This window comes from Castor canadensis, chromosome 10 (genome assembly GCF_047511655.1).
Source record: "Castor canadensis chromosome 10, mCasCan1.hap1v2, whole genome shotgun sequence".
In the NCBI taxonomy this organism is placed as follows: Eukaryota; Metazoa; Chordata; class Mammalia; order Rodentia; family Castoridae; genus Castor; species Castor canadensis.
The window spans coordinates 1163970-1182812 of NC_133395.1; the positions used below are offsets into that span (position 1 = coordinate 1163970).

An 18843-nucleotide genomic window follows, 5' to 3' on the forward strand; every position below is an offset into this window, starting at 1 on the left:
CCTCACCAACCCAGCAGAAACCGAGGCGACTGTCAGCATGGGGCACCTCGAGCATGCTGAGTGCAAGAGGCTTTACGAGGCCAGCAATGTGGACCAGGGATGGCCACCTGGCCTCCACACTAGGGGCCAGAACTGGGTGGGGCAGCAAGAGGTCAGGGATGCCCACTGAGAGGTCACCTCCATTCCATCCCAACACATAGGAAAGTCACAGCAAACATAAGGGTCTTGTCTCTCTGCAGGCTCCCATGGCTCCTGCTGGACACCCCAAGCCAGGAGACACTCCCTGGGGCAGTGGGTGAAGCTAGAGGGGGAGGGGAGGGTGAGAGAGGCCAGGCTGATCATGGAGAAAGGCGTGAGCTAGAGAAGCAGACAGCGCGGTGCAGTGGGGGGACCTTCCCGTGACCACTTCTCTCTGCACAGGTGCTCATCAGCCTCCCTGCCATCCCCCAAGTGGACAGGAACCAACTGACACTGGCCTTACTGTGCCATTATCAGCAGTCAGCTATCTGTCATCAGAAGACTAAATGGCACCGCATGACCTTTGCACGCACTAAACCAGGGACACTTCTCTTCTGCCTGGAACTGGAGATTCCAAAGTCAGCATTCACACGAGCTAAAAACTGACCAGGATCCCCAGTCAAACAATGGCACTTAAAAATCCTGTAAAATGACCCATCATTCATGCAGTGAACATTCCTTTTTATTTTAAACATGTTCAATGATACAAATTTTTACATGCATGAGAACCATAAAACTTTTAAAAATCATTTCAAGATTGTCCACTGGTAAGGGTTTGAGTGGTGGTGGTACAATGGCCCAGCTGCCATCCCTCCTCCACTGTGCCTCCATCTCAGGACCACTTATATGACACCACCCAGATCCCACAGGGCTGCAGGAAACAAGCCCTCGCTCCCTTATTCCCAGTAATTCCAAGCCATGAACGGACTGCTCTACATTCAGGGAAACGATGCTTAATCTTTACCTGTGGGCACCACTACACTGTTTACGCCTGGGGGCCACAGGCCTATGAGAAGCAGAATGCAACTGCAGTATATTCAATTTGTGCCACTCAGGCCAGACTGGGGGGATGGGGGGGTCAGAGCACCTGAAAGCAAGAGCAAGCCTGTGCCGTGCACGATTGTTCTGTGCATGGTTTAGAACTATCAACAGGAGGGCTTGTGTCTCCAGGGCGCAGTCAGAGGCTACAGAACCGTGCTGTCAGCCAAGGCTCCCCCGAGTCCACATGGGACTCCCACCGTGAGTCATGAGGCTCCTTCCGTTCCCTGCAGAGTGGTGGGCCTCCCCACCAGCCTGTTCACTTCAAGGTAGAAGTTAAACTCACCTGGAGGTGAATGATGGCAGCCTCCAGTCCTGCAGACACAGCTCCCCAAAGAACTGGGGTTTGAGCTGCAGAGCACAGCTCTGACAGCTTGTAAACTGAAAGCACGTGAGGACCACCGCAGTCAGAGCACGGCACCCCAGAAGGCAGCCCTGGTGATGACTTCCTCTTCCTTTCCTTCCTCTCTTCTCGCCAGACAGATTTAGAACTTGACCTGACTCAGGCTCTTCCCCTCTGAGTTTTTACTGTTAACAGATTTATTTGTGACTTGGGACAATTCTCCCCTTATTACTCCAACTCATGTTTTTAAGCCACCACACTGCACACTGAATACTAAATTCCAAATTTCAACAAGTGTCCTTGGGACAAGAAAAAAGAGCCCACAGAGTGCCCACCACCCACCCACTGCGCCACGTGATGACAGATGACCAGCACCGAGAGCTCTCAGAGCTCATCTGCAGCCACAGCAGAAGAGGCTCTGACCTGCAGGCCCTGCACAATGGTTCGCAGGCTTCCCTCCCCTGGAGCCTTGTCTTGTCCGAACTCCACCAGTCACATAACAAGGGGACTGGGAGCCCCCCAGGGAGCCACACCACTCAGCAACAGCAGATGTAAGCAGTAGATGGCTGTGACTTGTCCTATTCTGTTTGGACCTGGCCTCTTTCTTCCCTTCACTGTCCATGCTAGCCACCCATGAACAACCTCCCTTGTCACTCCTGGTGACGTTTAACAACTGGCTGGGTTCGGAGAACACCATGCAAACCAAGGAGTCAGAGTCACAGCTCCTGAGAACTGGAGGAAGCTGCTGCCATTGGCCGGAGGAAGCCTGCACATGACCACCTTGCCGCAGCAGCCCTGCCAGTCCCTGCATCTGATGCTGACCACGAAGGGCCTCCCCGTTCCTCCTGGAGCCCTCCTTCCTCCCTTGGGTTCCTTCCTGATTGCTAAAATTACAGCATTGAGTTGACAGAGTGGAAAGCTCCCGCAGGGCAGGCATGGGGAGGAGACAGGAAAATCCCCTACGGCTGTTTTGCTGGGGCGTGGCTGTGCCCTGCCTCTTCTAAGTTCATTACATCCTGTTGGAAAAAGCTAATTTTGCACTGAGTAGCCACAGGGGTGGCAACTGCGCAATAGCAGGTGCATTCCAGATGCATTCAGACCAAATTCTAGATGCACATGTGAGTAAGAGTTATGCTCATGAGGTCCAAGACCAACTCCATCAGTAATGCCAAATGCTGACACCCTTGCTCATGGTGTGATGCCTGTTCAGAGTTTGAGTGTTCAGGACCATGTGCTGTCCTTTATTCTCTCCCAGAAGGGCCCATGAGGCTAGTGGGTATAACTTGAAAGTCATGCCCACCAAATGTCTGTAAAGAAAACCACAAACAACCTACAGAACTAAGTACCAATGCTATCATCCGACTGGCTGGCCCACCTTGCCCAGGGGTGCTCTGAAAACTATGTGAGCAGGCTGTCTGAGGTCTGGTGCTCCCCACAACTCTGATCTCAGCTCTAAGGAACTGTAAGGGGCTGGAGAATAGGAGGCACCAAGCACCTGTGGCAATCGTGGGCCACAGTGGACACACACTGTTGGCCCCTGTTGCCCAGCTCAGGGCCCCTGTTGCCCAGCTCCCCAGCCCATCTCAGTCACAACCCATTTCCAGCCTGTGAAGGAGCCAGGAGAGGCCCACGACAGGCAATTCTTGCTCCCTATGGGACTGATGGTGATGGTGGGTTCCCACTGTCCCGTCCTGTTTCCTGTGACCGCCCTCCGTGAACTGGATCCCTGATAAACACTTGGCACCCTGCCCCCCAAGCTGCTCTGGAGAGCTCAGCCCTGTGACACTAAGACATGAACCAAACTCTCTCCTTTGGTCAGGCCCATTAACAAATAAAATAATCCTAAATGTAAACTCAAACTCAATGTGACCTGACCACGGCAAGGTCGTGACAAGTCCTCGAGACCACATGCCAACCCCACACTGGGAAAGCCCCATCTGGGCTGTAGAGTCTTCTTGGCTTGTATGGAAACTGCCCACCAGATGTGCAAGGTGACAACCTGCTGAGCACCTCATCCTACTGCTGCAGGAAGTAAAATCACGGTGCTAAGGAAAAGCCACAGACTTCTGCACCTTCACCTTTACTCTCCCATCAATTCCAAAGATTTCAAAGGCAGCTGGCCAGCTTGATGTTACAACATGGCTCTAGATGAGCCCAATGTTCAACAGACACAGTTGTTCAGCGTTACAATGGACGCTGCTCACTCACAAAGCAAGCAGGAATAAGAAGCGGGTTTCACTTCTGAAACCACGCCTTGCCTTAAAAAGCAACAGCAGTTTACTCACAGAATCACCGTCAACTTAAGAACGAAACATTTCAGACCACCGTTGAGAAGAAACAACAGGAAATTGTTCTCACGGAACCAATACTTCTGCAGGAAAGCACTCAGATGTTATTTGAATCAGCCCATTTCTTAGGGATGTTTTCAATAATAAAAGAATCAATGTTATAGATGAAAAGCGAAAACTTGTTCAAGCCAAACGATTAGCAGAACAGAGCTTCTGGAGTGCAGGCTCACACAAAACCCATCATTTCAATTTCCATAAATGCAACTTAGGAAAAGGGCAGGCAACCACCTCACGTCATAATGCTACAGTGATAACTAGAACTTGTCCTGCGCGGTGACTCTGATGTCCTCCCTGATGAGCATGACTTCCCTGATCCTTTTCTCTTATTACTAAAGGATTATTTGCGCTAAGATAAACTCAGGATTTCTCTGTGGATAATCATCTCAACTCCTGGACCTCAGTCCTCAGCTGGCAGAACGTGAGGTTCACATCAATCCTCTCACCCAAGCATTTACCCTCCTAAAAAGCCACTGCCAACCATTTAAAAGGAAAAAAAAAAATCCTCCTACCTGGGTCCATTTTCTATTAAAATTTAATTGATGCTTAGGTTTCAGTAACTTATCTCCTTACCCCGCTACAGTCTTTTTATTGATTAAAAACAATGTTCCCAAAAAAGCAAGATATACAATATCAAACCCAAAATAAATTCCGTACTTAAAACTGCCCATAAATCAATTTTAGTTGGGGATGCTGAAAAAGTCCTAGAAGTAGATGGTAGTGATGGTCTTAGAACACGGTGAGGGCATTTAATCCTATGAGCTTACGGTAAATGACAAATTTTACGTCACATACATAAAATGGCAAGTACAAAGTAAATTTTATGTCACACATATAATTTTGCAATTAAAAAAAACTGCAGAATCAATCGCTGTTTCTTCAGTAAATCCTCACACGCTTCACAATGCTAAGCATTGTTTAAGTGAGGTAAGTCACACTCAGAAAGTACACCTGGAAGCTGAAAACTGACCTTGGAGAACCAGAGTGGAGAATGGAGCAGAGGTGGCAGGGCCTGGGGGGTTGGGGGAAGGGAAGGTTAGAAGCACAGAGATGCCACTGAGAGGAGGAATGACTTAAGTCCCACAGCACGGATGGGAAACTAGAGTTGACAATAACTGATTGGATATTTCAAAACAGCTTCCCAGTCTGAGGTGAGAGACAGGCCACCCGTCCTGATCACATCACTACACAATTTATAAAAGTACTAAGATGTCCTACTGTGCCCCACAAACACACCTGCAATCTCTATGTGTCCACTGAGAAGAACGTTAACAGAAAACATTAACACTTGTAATGTTAATATTATGCAACACTTTCTCTCGGTGGCCATATTATTTTAAAACAAGTCTAAAACTTTATCAAAGTGCAACACATCTATTCCAATCTTAGACCATAAAACTTGAGGGGCAGCCAACACGAACCCTGTGAAGTGCAGCCACATCAGGGGCAATCTGGTGTCCACTTCTTCCCACCACGGCTCCTCCTCCAGACCCAGTGGGCACCAGTCACCTGGCCTGTCCACGTGCCCTCAGTCCTCCTCCACTGGCCCAGCCCCTTCCCAACACAGCATCTCCAACCATCCTCCCATCCCATCCCCTGCTTCACCCTTCCCTCTCTTTTCACCCCTGTGCTCCCCCCATTTCTATCCCCTTTGCTAACTGAGTCCCAGTGCTACGACAGGTGCCCAGTAAGGGTCCAAGGGACACCAAGTGTGAAGCAGGTGGCACGTGCTAAACCCACAGGATTCTTTACAGGACTGTACATTGGTTGCCTCTGACACATCTCCAAGACATTTTGTTTTTATTTTGCATCTGAGGAATGGTGAAATGAGTTGAATAACATCAGAAACGAGGACTACATGACTCCAGCCATGTCCTCTGGACATGCCTGATGTTTCAGATTCACATCAGCATCGATCATTACTGAAAAAACGCTCGAGTTACTGAAAAAATAAATTCAGGGTTACCTAGTGTTTTAACGGTTTACGTTCGTCTGTATCGAAGCGAACACGTCGATTCCCTTTGTAAAGAGGGAAGGCAGCTGCAGTGTGCTACCGGCATTTGACGTGTTTTTTCTGAAGGTGAGGGACAGGCCTAGGTCGGCTTTGCCCTCCAGTCACAACGACCATCCCACGACATCATCAGCAACTCTGTGTGGGGGCAATCTTGAAAAATTACACGAAACCTAGACGATGTCCTGTTGCAGGACCTCACTGTCCCCAATCCTCTGCTCAAAGTAGGTCAGTGGAAATCCTCTTTTCTCTGAGGCAGGAGATTATTTAACTGTTTAACACCGCCTCCTCCCCAGGCAGGAGGAAGGTGCAGCGAGAATGAAGGGGACAGTCAAGCGGTCCCGTATCTGAAGCAAGGACAGAGGGCAGGAGGGCAAGACTGCCAGACCCCACGTCAGCGGAGCCTGAGATCTGCAGCGGTGGCTCCTGGGCCTCAGTCCACACTGCACAGAAGTTCCAGGCCACCGGGCATCAGTCTCTGCAGTCTGGGGTTTAATACCAAACTTGATGGGGGTTCTGCTTAGCATGGGCCCTCTCAGCCAGTGAGTAAGAACAGTGAGAAGTCTCCAGAATTGTTCCGGCTACACCAGAGACTGTATGTCATTCTGACCTAACTTCAGCAAATAATGACTGATAAGAAAGCTTGGGTTATTTTAAAAAACAAATAAACAAAAAAACCTCCCACTGAAAGTGAGACAGCAGCTAGCGGAGCAGGGACTTTCTGCTGGCCTGGAGGGCAGAGTGGGTGCTACTAGACCCCCTGAGGCTCCACTATAGGACCACTATAGGACTGACGCAGGTAACAGTGGTCCTGTGCATCCCAGAAGAGCAATTCCATTCTCGGAGACCTGGCTCACCAGCCAGCAGCCTGCTACCTTCTGCACAGCCATGCTCAATTCACTTTCATGACATAAGCCATAACATCTGTCCCCTCAATCAGCCAGATGCCGAGTACCTGGACTACAGTGCTTTGCAGCCCTGTCTTACCACCACCCACCTTTCCCTGCCCATCCCTCCAGGAAGGAAAAAAGAAAAGAATCAGTCAGACTAATTCGCAGAAACTGGCTTATTCCCACCTGTTTCGAAATTTGAAAAAATACCCAGTAAGTATTCATTTAAGCCGAGTGTTTCCAGATGTGTAGAACATGTTAAATCTGATAAATAAATCATGAGCAAAGTGGATTTCCTCTGAAATTCCCATCTTTGTGAACACTACCTTCAATGGTGAACTGTTCCAAATGCAATGTCTCACATTCATGTGCTGAAGCCCTGGTCCTCTGGACTTGAAGACTGGACTTTAAAGATGCAACCAAGGTCCAGGTGGGTCCTAAATGGAGAGGACTGGTGTCCTCACAAGAGGCAGAAGAAGTGTCTCCTAGTCCCATGAGGACACAAAAAAGCACCCAGTCAAAGCCCAGCCCTGTGGACACCGAGCTCACACATCCAGCCTTGATTAACTCCCGCCAAGGGGTCCTGATGGCGCCAAGGTCACTGAGGTACAGGTGCACTGTCTCAGCTTCACATCTGAGGTGCTAGGGCACCAGCAACCACCGCCAGGTGCACTCAGACCCACCCCAGGTGTCTTAGCGAGTAACACTGCAACACGGCTGTTTCCACAGTGAGGACTGTTCTTCCCTTGGTCACATTCCTAACACCAGTCTTCTGGACAATCCAACTTGCACACTCACCAGATCGCCACTTCAGAAAGTCAAGCTGCTGGTCCCATCTACCAGGACTCAGGGAAGAGCCTGAACCTGAAGCAGAGGCACCCAGAGTCCACAAACTAGCAGGCGTAGACAAACCCCTCAATCTGCCTCCGGCCCTTCTGCGCTTCCTGCACCAATCTGACAAGTTTAGTCAGCTCTCAGACACTGTGTTCACTGTGAGGAGACAGATGCAGGCAGGTGGGAGAAATTGCTGCAAAATGAGTGCAAAGACTCAGAGAAAAGGGCACACACCCAGGAGGGGCATGGGATGGGGATGGGGGCCAGACGCACGGGTGGTTGGAGGAGATGCCCAGCACTGCTTCCACTGTAACCACAATGGAGGGCAACAGCAGGAGAAAGCCAGGCTCTGCAGGGCTCCCCGGTCACTTTCACAAGGTGTCTGAACACACCACAGAGGGCTGCCATTGAGACTTCAAGCATCACTACAGGTGATGACATTGGACCAGGTCAGCAGTCTGCCAGGCTCTGAACACAAATGAGGCTGGGGCAACAAATGGATGACACGAGGGCAGCCCCAGACGACTCCCTGCCGTGGTGATGCTGTCCTGTGCCTCAGCCACGTGTCATGGCTGTGCTCTCTGCCCAGACACCTGCTGCTTCCTACTCTGGTTCTGCCTTCAGTGTCTCGGTAGCTCTCTGCAGTTCAGCCAGGCAAGCTCAGAGTGTGCTCTTGGGGGTAGAGGACCATCTTGCTGCTTACAACCCCGACTCTTCACCTTCAAGGGAAAACTAAACACAGCTCTAGCTGTACACCAAACACCAGGCACCCTCTCGGTAGCCATATGAGACTTTAAATAGGCAGACAAAATACACTTGACACATTTGTGATTTCTGAACAACACCCTAAGGTTCTCCTCCTCATGGGTCTGTTCAAGGAGAAGGCACGGGGATCAGGGCACCAAGGCCTATGGTGATGGTAGGGATGGTAATCTCTCTGTGCCTTGCCTATGCACAGCCACACCCTCCAGTCCTGACCTGTCCCTGCCTCCACAGACACCCAAGAGGCTGCAGCCCTGGCAGGGGCCGGCACTCCTCACAGTCAGACATGAGCTCTTCTCCAAACCCAAGGCCAGAGGTCTCACAGTGCTGGACTTCACAAGAATGCAAGGAAAGTAGACATGCATGAAGGTAAATTCTCCAACAAAGTGAGGGAGAAGGATGTTAGTGGAGGGTCGCCCTGAACTCAAGGCAGAGGCGCAGGTCCTGTGTGGTCACGCCCCACCTGGGGAGAGGGCGCATAACTTTCTATGCAAATGTGACACTTTTGTGAGAGACAGGGATGCTGTGACTACTATCCTAGGGTGGGCATCACTGGGGCAAAGTGGGTGAATGACCACCCCTTACCTTAGAGAAACCTCGCAGGGTGAGAGCAGGCATCACTGCTATCAAAAGACCCACTCAGCTAACCACAATCCTGACTGTGGTGACCTGGACAAAACCCAGTTTTCTTGTGGCAGAAGGACACAGTGCTCCATCCTAGATTGAGTGGGAGATGCGGGCAAACCCTTGTACCAGACAGCAGGGAATCCAGTCCCCCTCCGCTGAGATGCCACCAGCATGGCTCGGGCTGCTCTGGGGAGGACCTCTGGGACAGTCTGTCCACACCCTCTCATGGTGGCCCTTCCCTCTAATTTCTTTGGGCTCGGGATCAGCTGCACAGAGCATGGAGAACCTCCAACCCCAGCTCTTCCCAGCTCTGCAGAATGCATAACTCACTGGCTTTCCATCTAGTTGTCTTTTTCACAAGTAGCGAAACTTCTTTCAAGGCTTTTCTCATCCTCCAACCAGAAAAAAAAAAATTATCTTCACTCCCCTCAGGTCGGAAAGAAAAAAAAATTACCTTTGTCACATGAGAGACACAAGAAATCAACAGCCCTCGGCTGAGTTATTTTTATAGCACTTTACAATGTACAGACTGTGTTCGTGTACACAGTGCATCTGATCCTCACTACCCAGGGACAAGTCGGCAGAGACCACTGAACTCGTTTTTCAACTGCCTCTGAGTGCTTGATGTGGCACCCCCCAGCAGGGTGCCTGGCCACAGAAGACCACGATAGGCACCACCCAGCAGGCTGCCTGGCCTCCAAAGATCAGAGAAGGCACCACCCAGCTCACTGCCTGGCCACCAGAAGGCCACAGGTAGGTGCCACCCAGTAGGCTGCCTGGCCTCCAAAGACCACGTCAGGCACCACCCAGGAGGGTGCTGGCCACAGAAGGCAACAGTAGGTGCCACCCACCAGGTTGCCCAGCACCAAAGACCACAGAGGGCGCCAATCACACACGGGGCTGCCAGATGTGTCAGATCGCGATCTGGCAAAGCAAAGCGCGTGCAGGGCCAGACCTTTCTTACCCGTGTCAGCCTACCTTTGTGAAAATTCTCTGCCCTCAAAACACGAATTGGACTTTCTGATCTCTAAGTGAGCCACCAGCCCCTCGTGCAACCAGCCACAGCCACAGAACCATGATGCCCAGCAATACAGCCACAATGCGACCTCCCAGGAAAAGTGGCCAAGTCCGTGGTTCCAACAGAAACCTTTCACTATGCCTTCCGAGAAGTGGTCTCATTCCTGATAACCACAAAAGTGAAGAACAGATAAGCATTTTGCAAGGACAAAAAATCAGGAAGGGGGAAGGTGGTTATTAAACACATTTGGAATGAGAACTGACAGATAAGCATTTTGCAAGGACAAAAAATCAGGAAGGGGGAAGGTGGTTATTAAACACATTTGGAATGAGAACTGAAAACATGTCTCTAAGTCACCTTTACCCTACCAGCTCAGCTCTTAGGAGTGATGAGAACTTCAAGGAAAGGCAACTGAAAATAAGTAAACACATGTCACTGACAAGTCCCTGGATGTCACATGAGAGGGAGCACACGACTGTCATTCATAAACCCAGCTTCCCTCCCACTCCATCCAGAAGTGTTGAAAATGTTTAAAGGATTGATGTGAAGAGACAGCTAGCAATTAGCTTGATGCTGAGGTCCAGCATGAGCCCAGGCCTTTAGGAGGAGTGGACAGAGAAAGCCCAAGTCCTCCCTACTGAGTCCCAACCTGGTGGGTCTCAGTGCCCTCCCTTCTTAGGATGTGTGATGAGCAGAACTCTTCCCTATTGCTCCTTTCCTCTATCTTGTGAAGCATACACAGAGAGACAAAGCAAGATGCAGAAAAGCACAATTAAGAACTCGAAAAACAACTTTAGATTCCTTAGATGTAGGCCCAAACCAGAAAAGCCTGTATCCCCATTTTTTTTTTGGGGGGGGGGTGGAGAGGAACAGGTCACATGCAGCCAACACACTCAGGGGAACAGCACTGGATGTCCCTAAACAGCCACCCCCTCCATCGCTGGGTCAACAGGGAAACAAACAACTTGGCCAGTACTGCCAGAGGGTGACCCTGAAAGAATTGGGAAATGTGGATATTAATGGGCACTAGCCTGTGTTTAAGTACTGACAAGAAACTCAACTGCTCTTAAAGCCACTGGGTGGCCAAGGCAACCACACCAGGACCAGTTCCCTGCTGTGCCAGAACCCGGCACTGGAAGAGGCTAAGGAGAACTGTAAGTGTCTACAGTGTTCCAAGGGATTGCCGAGGCCAGTTCTGAAGAACTCATAATTTTAAACTGCCTCGATCTGGATGTCACAGCTTCACTCTATCTACCAGGCTCAGCAGAGGGGCGTCGTTGCTCTTCCCCCGCTCTGGGGCTCTGAGGTCCAAGGAACGCATGCAAAAAAAAACAGAAACAAAGCCCAGGAAGAGCGGTCATGGCAGGACCAGCGAGGGTCCCCAGGAAGGGCAGCTGTCTTGAGCACAGAAAGGCTTTGCAGTAGGTCACTGGCGCAGAGCAGAGGCCATGGGTTGGGTCCTTAGCCTGAAGCACCAGAGCATCAGACAGAGCTCCATCCACCTCTCCATTCCCATGACTCTATGAAGTGAAACAAGGAAAGAGAATCCAGAAGTTTGAAGCGGTGTTAAAAGATGTTAACCATTCAAGTCCCTGGAAATACCACGAGGCTTACATCAAATAGCCCTGGGGCAGCTTCCTTGGGGCCACAGGCATGATGGTCCTGGTCCTTGTGACTCTTATCAAATGTCACAGGGTTCCAACTATACAGGAAGTGCTCAGGCACATGGGGAGTGAACTGGGCAGAGGAGTGAATGTGAGATATCCGAGGATAAGGGTGTCCATGTAGAAGGCAGAAGCCCACCAGTGCTGAGGCCATGACCCTGGTGAGGGCAGAGAGCCCACAAAGACCCAAAAGGGGCAGTGGCATGCAGCAGAAAGCCGGAAAGTCACTGGAGAAGACCCAGGGCCACCACCACACCCCTCATTTGCCTTTCTTTCCACTGGACGCATCACCCAATACTGGTCTAGTCTATCCCTCAGTCCTCAGGACACTGCTTAGCCAGGGGTGCCATCCCAATGTGATGGTCTGGCTATGAAGTGTCGCCCCAAACAGGCTCAAAGAAAGCTTGGCCCCCCACTGATGGAGCCAATCACTGAGAAGTGATTGTGTCATGGGATCGATTAGTGGACTGATGCACTCATGAGTTCACGACTTGATGGATTATTGAGAGAAGGCAGAAACAAACCAGAAGGTAGAGCCTCGTTGGAGGAAACAGGTCACTGGGTGATTGACCTGGAAAGAGTAATCTTGTTCCCATCCCTCCCTGTGCTTCTATTCATTCTAGTCACCATGAGGTGAGCAACTCTGTTCCTCCATGCTCTTCCTTCCACCATGATGTCCTGCCTCTCCACAGCTGAGAAACAGTAAAGCTAGGACCACAGGTTAAAACCTCTAAAACCATGAGCCAAAGTAAGTCTTTCCTCCTCTAAAGAGGGAAATATCTGTTTCTCTCAGGTATTTGTTACAGTGGTAAAAAACTAACACCCCCACCCCCATTCTGACTTCATCCATCCCACTGTTTCCTCAGTGCTCAACACTTTCTAGTTCCTGCCAACACCGATGTTTGCTTGTTTTACTCGCTCTCTGCCTGCCTGTCCCTGCAGGGTGAGCTCCTCGGGATGGGATTGCTGATGTGTCCATGTGCTCATGTACACTCACTGCAGATAAGCTGTGAATATGTGAACCTCAATGGATGCTGCTGAGGTCAAGTGTGAGGCAGAGGGGCCCTGGAGGAGGTCACAGAGACCCTGAGAAAAGCAACCCTGAGTGGGATAAAGATGAAGTGGGAGAAGAGAAAGGCTGGTCAGCTACATTCAATAAGCCATAAGGAAAAGCAGATGTGAAGACAGGACTGTGTACCAGGCAGACCATGTCACCTCCACAGTACATGCTGCAGGACTGGCCTCTATCAACTGCCCCCACCAGAACAGAGCAGGGCTGTGGGGTACATGGCAGGGGCATGCTGTTGACTGCTGCTCTCTGCAAAAGTCCAGGTGGGTCCCTGTCTGCCAGGTGCAGAGGCAGAAGGGAGGTCTGAGAGGCAATAGTGTCCTGAGAAGCACTGCAGAGTGGCCACACTGGCAACAAAGTATCCCACCGGCTAAGCACTGCCACATGCAGGTGCTGTGTCTCAGTCCAACACTCAGGCACAATTAATGATCCAGCTCTACAAAGAGGACCCCAATGTAGGGACATCAACCAGCTTGCCCAAGACACACTGCAGGTGGTGGCCCAGGGAGGATGTGAGCACAGCTCCATCGGTCTCTGATGCCTGAACTCTTTCTTTTTGTTGGTACTGGTGTTTGAACTCAGGGCCTCATGCTTGCTAAGCAAACACTGTACCACTTGAGCCACTCCACCAGCCCAATGCCTGAACCAGTGATCCAAAACTGCACTTCTCAGACAGCAGCAGCATCCAAGGGAAAGCAAAAACAGTCCTTGATTCAATCTTGCTGAACTCCTATACTGTAAAAATGGCTCTCTATTGATTTGTATTGCAAATAAACAGCACTTTTACCTGCGTTTACCTTAGACAAGAAAGCATTTGCAAGTGGGACTCAGGAAGCTTGCATTAGCCTTGCTTTTGCAGGGCCCAAGCACCAAAGAACAATTTGTACTTGAGTTCGAGAGCCCAGCACATCTGGGTAGTGGGATACTGTGTGTTTCCTGGCGAATACAATGTCATTTTAACTAACTGTAAACTGAGGACAGTGCCCTCATCCCCAGAAATACAACTGGCTGTAATTATATAAACCTCTTTCCCCTAGGTTATTAAATTTAGTCTCTGGCACAAAATAAAAACACCTGAGGATCAACTGCTCTAATGAACACGCATTCACTGGAGAGGTGCAGGACAAAGGGAAGGATTTATGGCAGCAGCTAGAACCTAAAGGTTCAATTACACAGCTCTGAAACACATAAGCCGAGCCCCTGAAAACAGGCAGGCACTCGACAAACTCGTCTGACTGCTGCCTAGTTAAACGTGTGTTAATTATAAACTTTACAAGTCTTCTCTGCCTGCCGGAGACAGACCAGCCATTAGTCTGAGGGTATCTGCCTAAGGATTCACTTATTTCTAACACCTGAAGGCCTTGGTGGTTAAAGTGGTTTCACTCCGTGTCCTGGAGTGCAGACTCTGGGAGAATGACAACAGGCAGACCCTGTGTCACCTAATGATAGATTAGGAGAAGCAACTCCAAACCATGAAGGACTGGCACAACTGCATCAAACAAAGAAGTGTATTAGCACGGGCGAGCTCACAGCCGCACACGGATGTCCGCTGTTACAAACCATTTGATAATAAAAAATAAAGAGAAGCAGGAACATCTTCACGTAGGGTTAAACTTGTAGGAGGAGTAAGGCACTGTTTGCTTGATGTCCTCAGGAACTAAAAATGTTTTTCTATTTATTATAAAGAAATTCTAGTGGAACACACAGCTTGTTCCAAAAATAAGTATCTACTGTCAGCAAGGAAAGCCTTCAGATTTTTTTCAAAGTTTGCTCTCTCAGAATGATAAAAATGTTCAGGAAAACAACACTTGAGAGGGTAGAGGCAGGAACTCTTGAGAAGCAACAAAACAGAAGGAACTGCACCCAGGGTGAACACAACACAAATTACAGACACAACAGAATGACGCTCTTGACCTACGGAAATGTGGAGAAAAATCAAATCCCCTTCATGTGAAGCATGAAGGACGAGGGAGAGATGCGTGTCATCCAAGAAAGGGGCCTGAACTACGATGTTTTTTTTTTGTTTTTTGTTTTTTTTTTTTTTTGGTGGTACTGGAGTTTGAACTCAGGGCCTCATGCTTGCTGGGCAGGTGCTCTATCACTTCAGCCACTTTACCAGTCCTTTTTTGTGATAGAGTTTTTCAAGACAGGAGATCACCAACTATTTGCCTGAGCTGACTTCGAACCATGCTCCTCCTGATCTCTGCCTCCTGAGTAAGTAGGATTATAGGCGTGAGGCACTAGCCACTAGCACCTAGCCCCAAATAGAGTTTATGGCCAAATGTTTCTGCTTGGCCTACGCTACAACACCACACCTTGCTTTAAAGAATTCGAACCCCACCTGAGCCCTACACACTGCTCAATACAGGGGGCTCAGTTTATCTCTCACCATAGCCCAGGCTCTGCTGGTGGCCGGAGTCCACCAAGAGATCCCGTAGAGGTACTGCACCCCATGAGCACCCGTGGTGATAAACTGGCTGAACACTCTCCTCGGAGCCAGACTCCTCTCCTGTACTAACTCAATCCTCACTATAACTCCACAAGGGTCCCTATTATCCTCAGACAAGAGCACTGAGGCAGCACAAGTGTTCGCTACCTGTCCCCACCACACGGCTGCAGTGAGACACAGGCTGGCGTCAGGCAGCCTCCCCCAGGATCTGCTGGTAACTCACGAGGCCAGGCTGCTTCCTCTCAGGATGTCCCCCACTGCCTGAACCGCCCTTTCCTCCTCAAGTCTCTAAAAAGGAGACAGCACTCGCTCTCCATCGTGCCCTTTACGTGTTTTTAAAAAGTTACACTGTGGATAAACTACCTCAGGGCACGTAAACTACTTCCTAGCACATAAGCACAGTTCACTGATCAGTGCAAACAGTTCTGTGCAGCCTATGTCCAACAAACACCAGTGACACCGGCTCTGGAGGACAACGGCCTAACCAGAGCAGAATGCTCTATATGTTCTGGTGCTCTGGATAAACCCAGAACCAAGCACCTAGAAAATTTTTCCAACAACTCCTTTGTCTTCTGCGACCCTGGGGCTCACAGGGAGCTGGGGAGCTCCCTCCATCCCAGGACTGCCGATGCCAACAGTGGAGGGAAGGAGGTGTACTCACTCGTTTTTATAAAACAAGCTGCCTAAGGAAACCCTGAGGCCATGAATCCTAGACTTTTTTTCTCTAGCAAAGGGAAATATGATTTAGTTAGTTCAACGTATTAAGATAACCAAATTACCAGAAAACAGATCATGATTGTTTCTGGAAAAAGTCAAATTAGTTTAATAGCACAGACATCAGTTTAAAGTCATAGATATGAATGGTTGTGCAAGTGTGTATGTTGAAGGAGCCAGATGCAAGTAACAATGTGCAATGAGAAGACAGAATAACTCACATTCCGGAACATCACCAGATAATTCATGTGCCAGAAAAGCTCACGAAAGAGTATTTACCTGCTAGGTTCAAGAGAAAATGTGATTTCATGGGCGTAAGAATTTAGCAAAAGCGAATTAAAAGTGTACACAACATGACAGTTTATCTAGATCGATACACATAAAACGGCAGAGGCCTGGAGGAAGCAAGGAAGACAGCACGGCCCCCTCCCCGCCATGGGCTACAAGTCTGCTCAGTAGTCAGGCTGGTGGGAAGAGAGGACCACAGGGAGGGAGTCTACAGGAGCCAAGAAGACCACCCATCACCTCTCAAGGATTTCCCACAGTTGGGCTCTCTTTTATTGCCGTTACTCCTGGAAGGGAATGGAATCAACTAGGAACACCGAGTACATCTTCAGCAATGCTACTTCACTTTCTCCACTTCCCCTGCCGGAAGACCTCACCGCCTGAGGGGCAGGACTGAGACCATAAGACCCCTGCCCAATAAAATCTCCTCTTTCACTTACCTGGTCCCTACCATCACCTATGGGGTCTTCCACAACATGGGTGTCATGTCATTCACCACCCACTCACATTACATACAAAACTTATGGGCCAACCTGGGCCTGCTAAGTCCCCTTCCCCGCCAGAGTCACAGACGCATGGGAGGCACGTGGCGCGGGTCGAACTCCCCAGCTTCCTGGCCATCGGGTGGCTGCCCAGAGCGCACACAGTGCCCTGACTCCGGTCTTCGGGTCAGTGGATACAAGCAGGGGAACCGCGCAGGTGTGGCGTTCCCCTAGGGGACAGTCCTGCACCTGGTCTCCCACTCAAAGGAGGCCGCCTAAGGCAATTCCGCGCCAGGAAGAGCGCAGAGCCCACGGTCGCCTCTGCGTGGAGCCCGGCCGCGCTTTGCCAAACCTGTGACTGCCAGGGGCCGCCAGCTGCGGGGACAATAGTGCCTTGTGCGGGACACAGGAAGGAGGCTGCCCGGGACAGTTCTCCTCCTCTTCTGCACACACCCCTTTGGTACCTACATCCGGATGGCGCCACTCTCGGGGCTCCGCTTTCCCTCCCCTGGGTGAGACAAAATCAACTCCCTAGTCTTGCCTCCCAGTGTCCACCGGGTCACCACCGACGCGGTGAACCGAACTCTGCCCCTCCCGCTGGACTGGCCACTGTCAGGCAGCGAAGCTTGCAAAGTTCACTTCTGAACCCAGTGGCGCCAACACCATCTCCGGTCCCACGCCTCCCGCTGCCCACCGCGCCTGCCCACCGAGGAGGGGCGAGCCGGGCCGCGCGCAGGAGGACGGGGCTCCCGTCCCAAGCACCGGACGAGCGGGGCGCCGAGCCTAGTGTGGCCTCCCGCCCCCGGGCCCCACTCACGTATCTGCGCACGAGCGTCCGCGCGAGGCTGCAGTCCATGGTTGCTCCCGCCGCTCACCGCCGCTGCGCCCGGCTCGGCGCGCCCATGGGCTCCGGGCGCGCGTGCGGCCGCCCCCCGCCCGGTCACGGCCTGGGCGGCGCGGGGGGCGGCCGCGGCCCCTCTGCGCTCATGCCCGTTCGGCCGGCGGCCGAGGGGACGCGGGCCGCGCGTTGGCGGAGGCGGAGGCGGAGGCGGAGGCGGAGGCTCGGCGGCGGTGCACCGGGACCCGGCGCTGCTCCCGTCGGACCGGCGCGGCCTGCGCTCCGCTGCTCCGCTGCCTCCTCCTCCCGGCCGCCGCCGCGCCTCTGGAGCCTACTCTGCCCGCTCCGCCCGGCGCGTCACGGGCGCGTGTGAGCATGCGCCCCGGCCCGCAGCCCCCGCCCCGGGCACACGCGCGCACACCCGCGCGCGCGCTCGCCAGGCCCGCTCCCGTCTCGCGTCCCCGCGCGGCCGGCTGGGCCCTCGGGGCGGGGCGCGGAGGCGCCGCGGTCGCCGCCCTGTTGCTTCCGCCTCCCGGGCGGGGCGGAGCCGCGCGCTCGGCACCTGGGGCCCCACGGGAGGGCGCGTGCACCCTGCAGCCACGCAGCCTCCCTCTCGGAACTCCGCAGGAAAACTTCACTGGGCGCCCCAGGGCTGCCCGGCGGCGCGATGGGAGCGGGAAGCCCCCAAGAAGCTGGGTGTGGGTCTCGGCCCGGCACGGGACGCGTGGACAGAAGACGCGTTCCTCAGGTGGCTGCCCTGGAGCGCAGCCTTTAGGCGGCTGGGAGAAGGCACAGGCAGGGTCTCTCCCGCTCCCTTGGAAAGCCAGCGGTTCCCTAAGGCCCGTCCTCCTGGCCTAGGTCCCCAGAACTGTGACAGTCAAAAGCAGTTTTAACCAGTGGGGGCAGGGGTTAGCATCTGCCCTTCGACCTGTTCCGCCAGCCTAGATGCTCCTCTCTTCGTCCAGCTGGGGCCTCCCCAGCTTCAAGGCCAAGGCTACAGGGCGGTCCCAGCCCAGGGAGAGGAGCCCCGGGCAGGCTCCCTGGCAAGTGCTTCATGCCGCTAGCTTCCAACAGCACAGAACTGTCACCACACAAGCAGCCCCAATTCGGGGGAGTGTTTCTGCTTTCCCTCGCGTCAGGCTTGCAGGCAGACTGCAAAGTGTCTCCTCTCTGCTCTCAGCCCTGATTTAGCTGGTGTGCTTTGGCTCCAGTTCCCCTGCTTCTGCCTCAAGTGATGACAACGCCCTCAGTGGCCCGCTGGAGCCCGGGGAGCCCGGGTTTAGGAATACAGTGTACCATGAAGGTCCTGTCTGGGTGCAGAAGAGAAGTGGTATCGGACGACTTCTGGATCAGCACAGATGACCAGATGGAGCACGAGGGAGCAGCAGTAGTTAATAAGTAGTGACAACAGTAATGTGCCCTTTTCTGTCAGCTAACTCACTGTCCATTTTCCACC

At 52.0% G+C, this 18843-nt stretch overlaps 1 protein-coding gene across 8 annotated transcripts in view; it reads right to left on the reverse strand.

Moving 5' to 3' along the window:
- Atp11a (ATPase phospholipid transporting 11A) overlaps positions 1 to 17502 on the reverse strand; it is a 130238-nt gene extending 112736 nt beyond the window's left edge. For all 8 annotated transcript variants that reach the window (XR_012436125.1, XM_074042963.1, XM_074042962.1 and 5 more), the window contains exon 1: positions 17367 to 17502. Coding sequence is in view for 7 of the 8 variants with exons in the window: in XM_074042963.1 (XP_073899064.1) it covers positions 17367 to 17405 (39 nt within the window). In the remaining variant the exon portion in view is untranslated. The remainder of the gene's footprint in view (positions 1 to 17366) is intronic.
- Positions 17503 to 18843: the final 1341 nt, after the last annotated feature.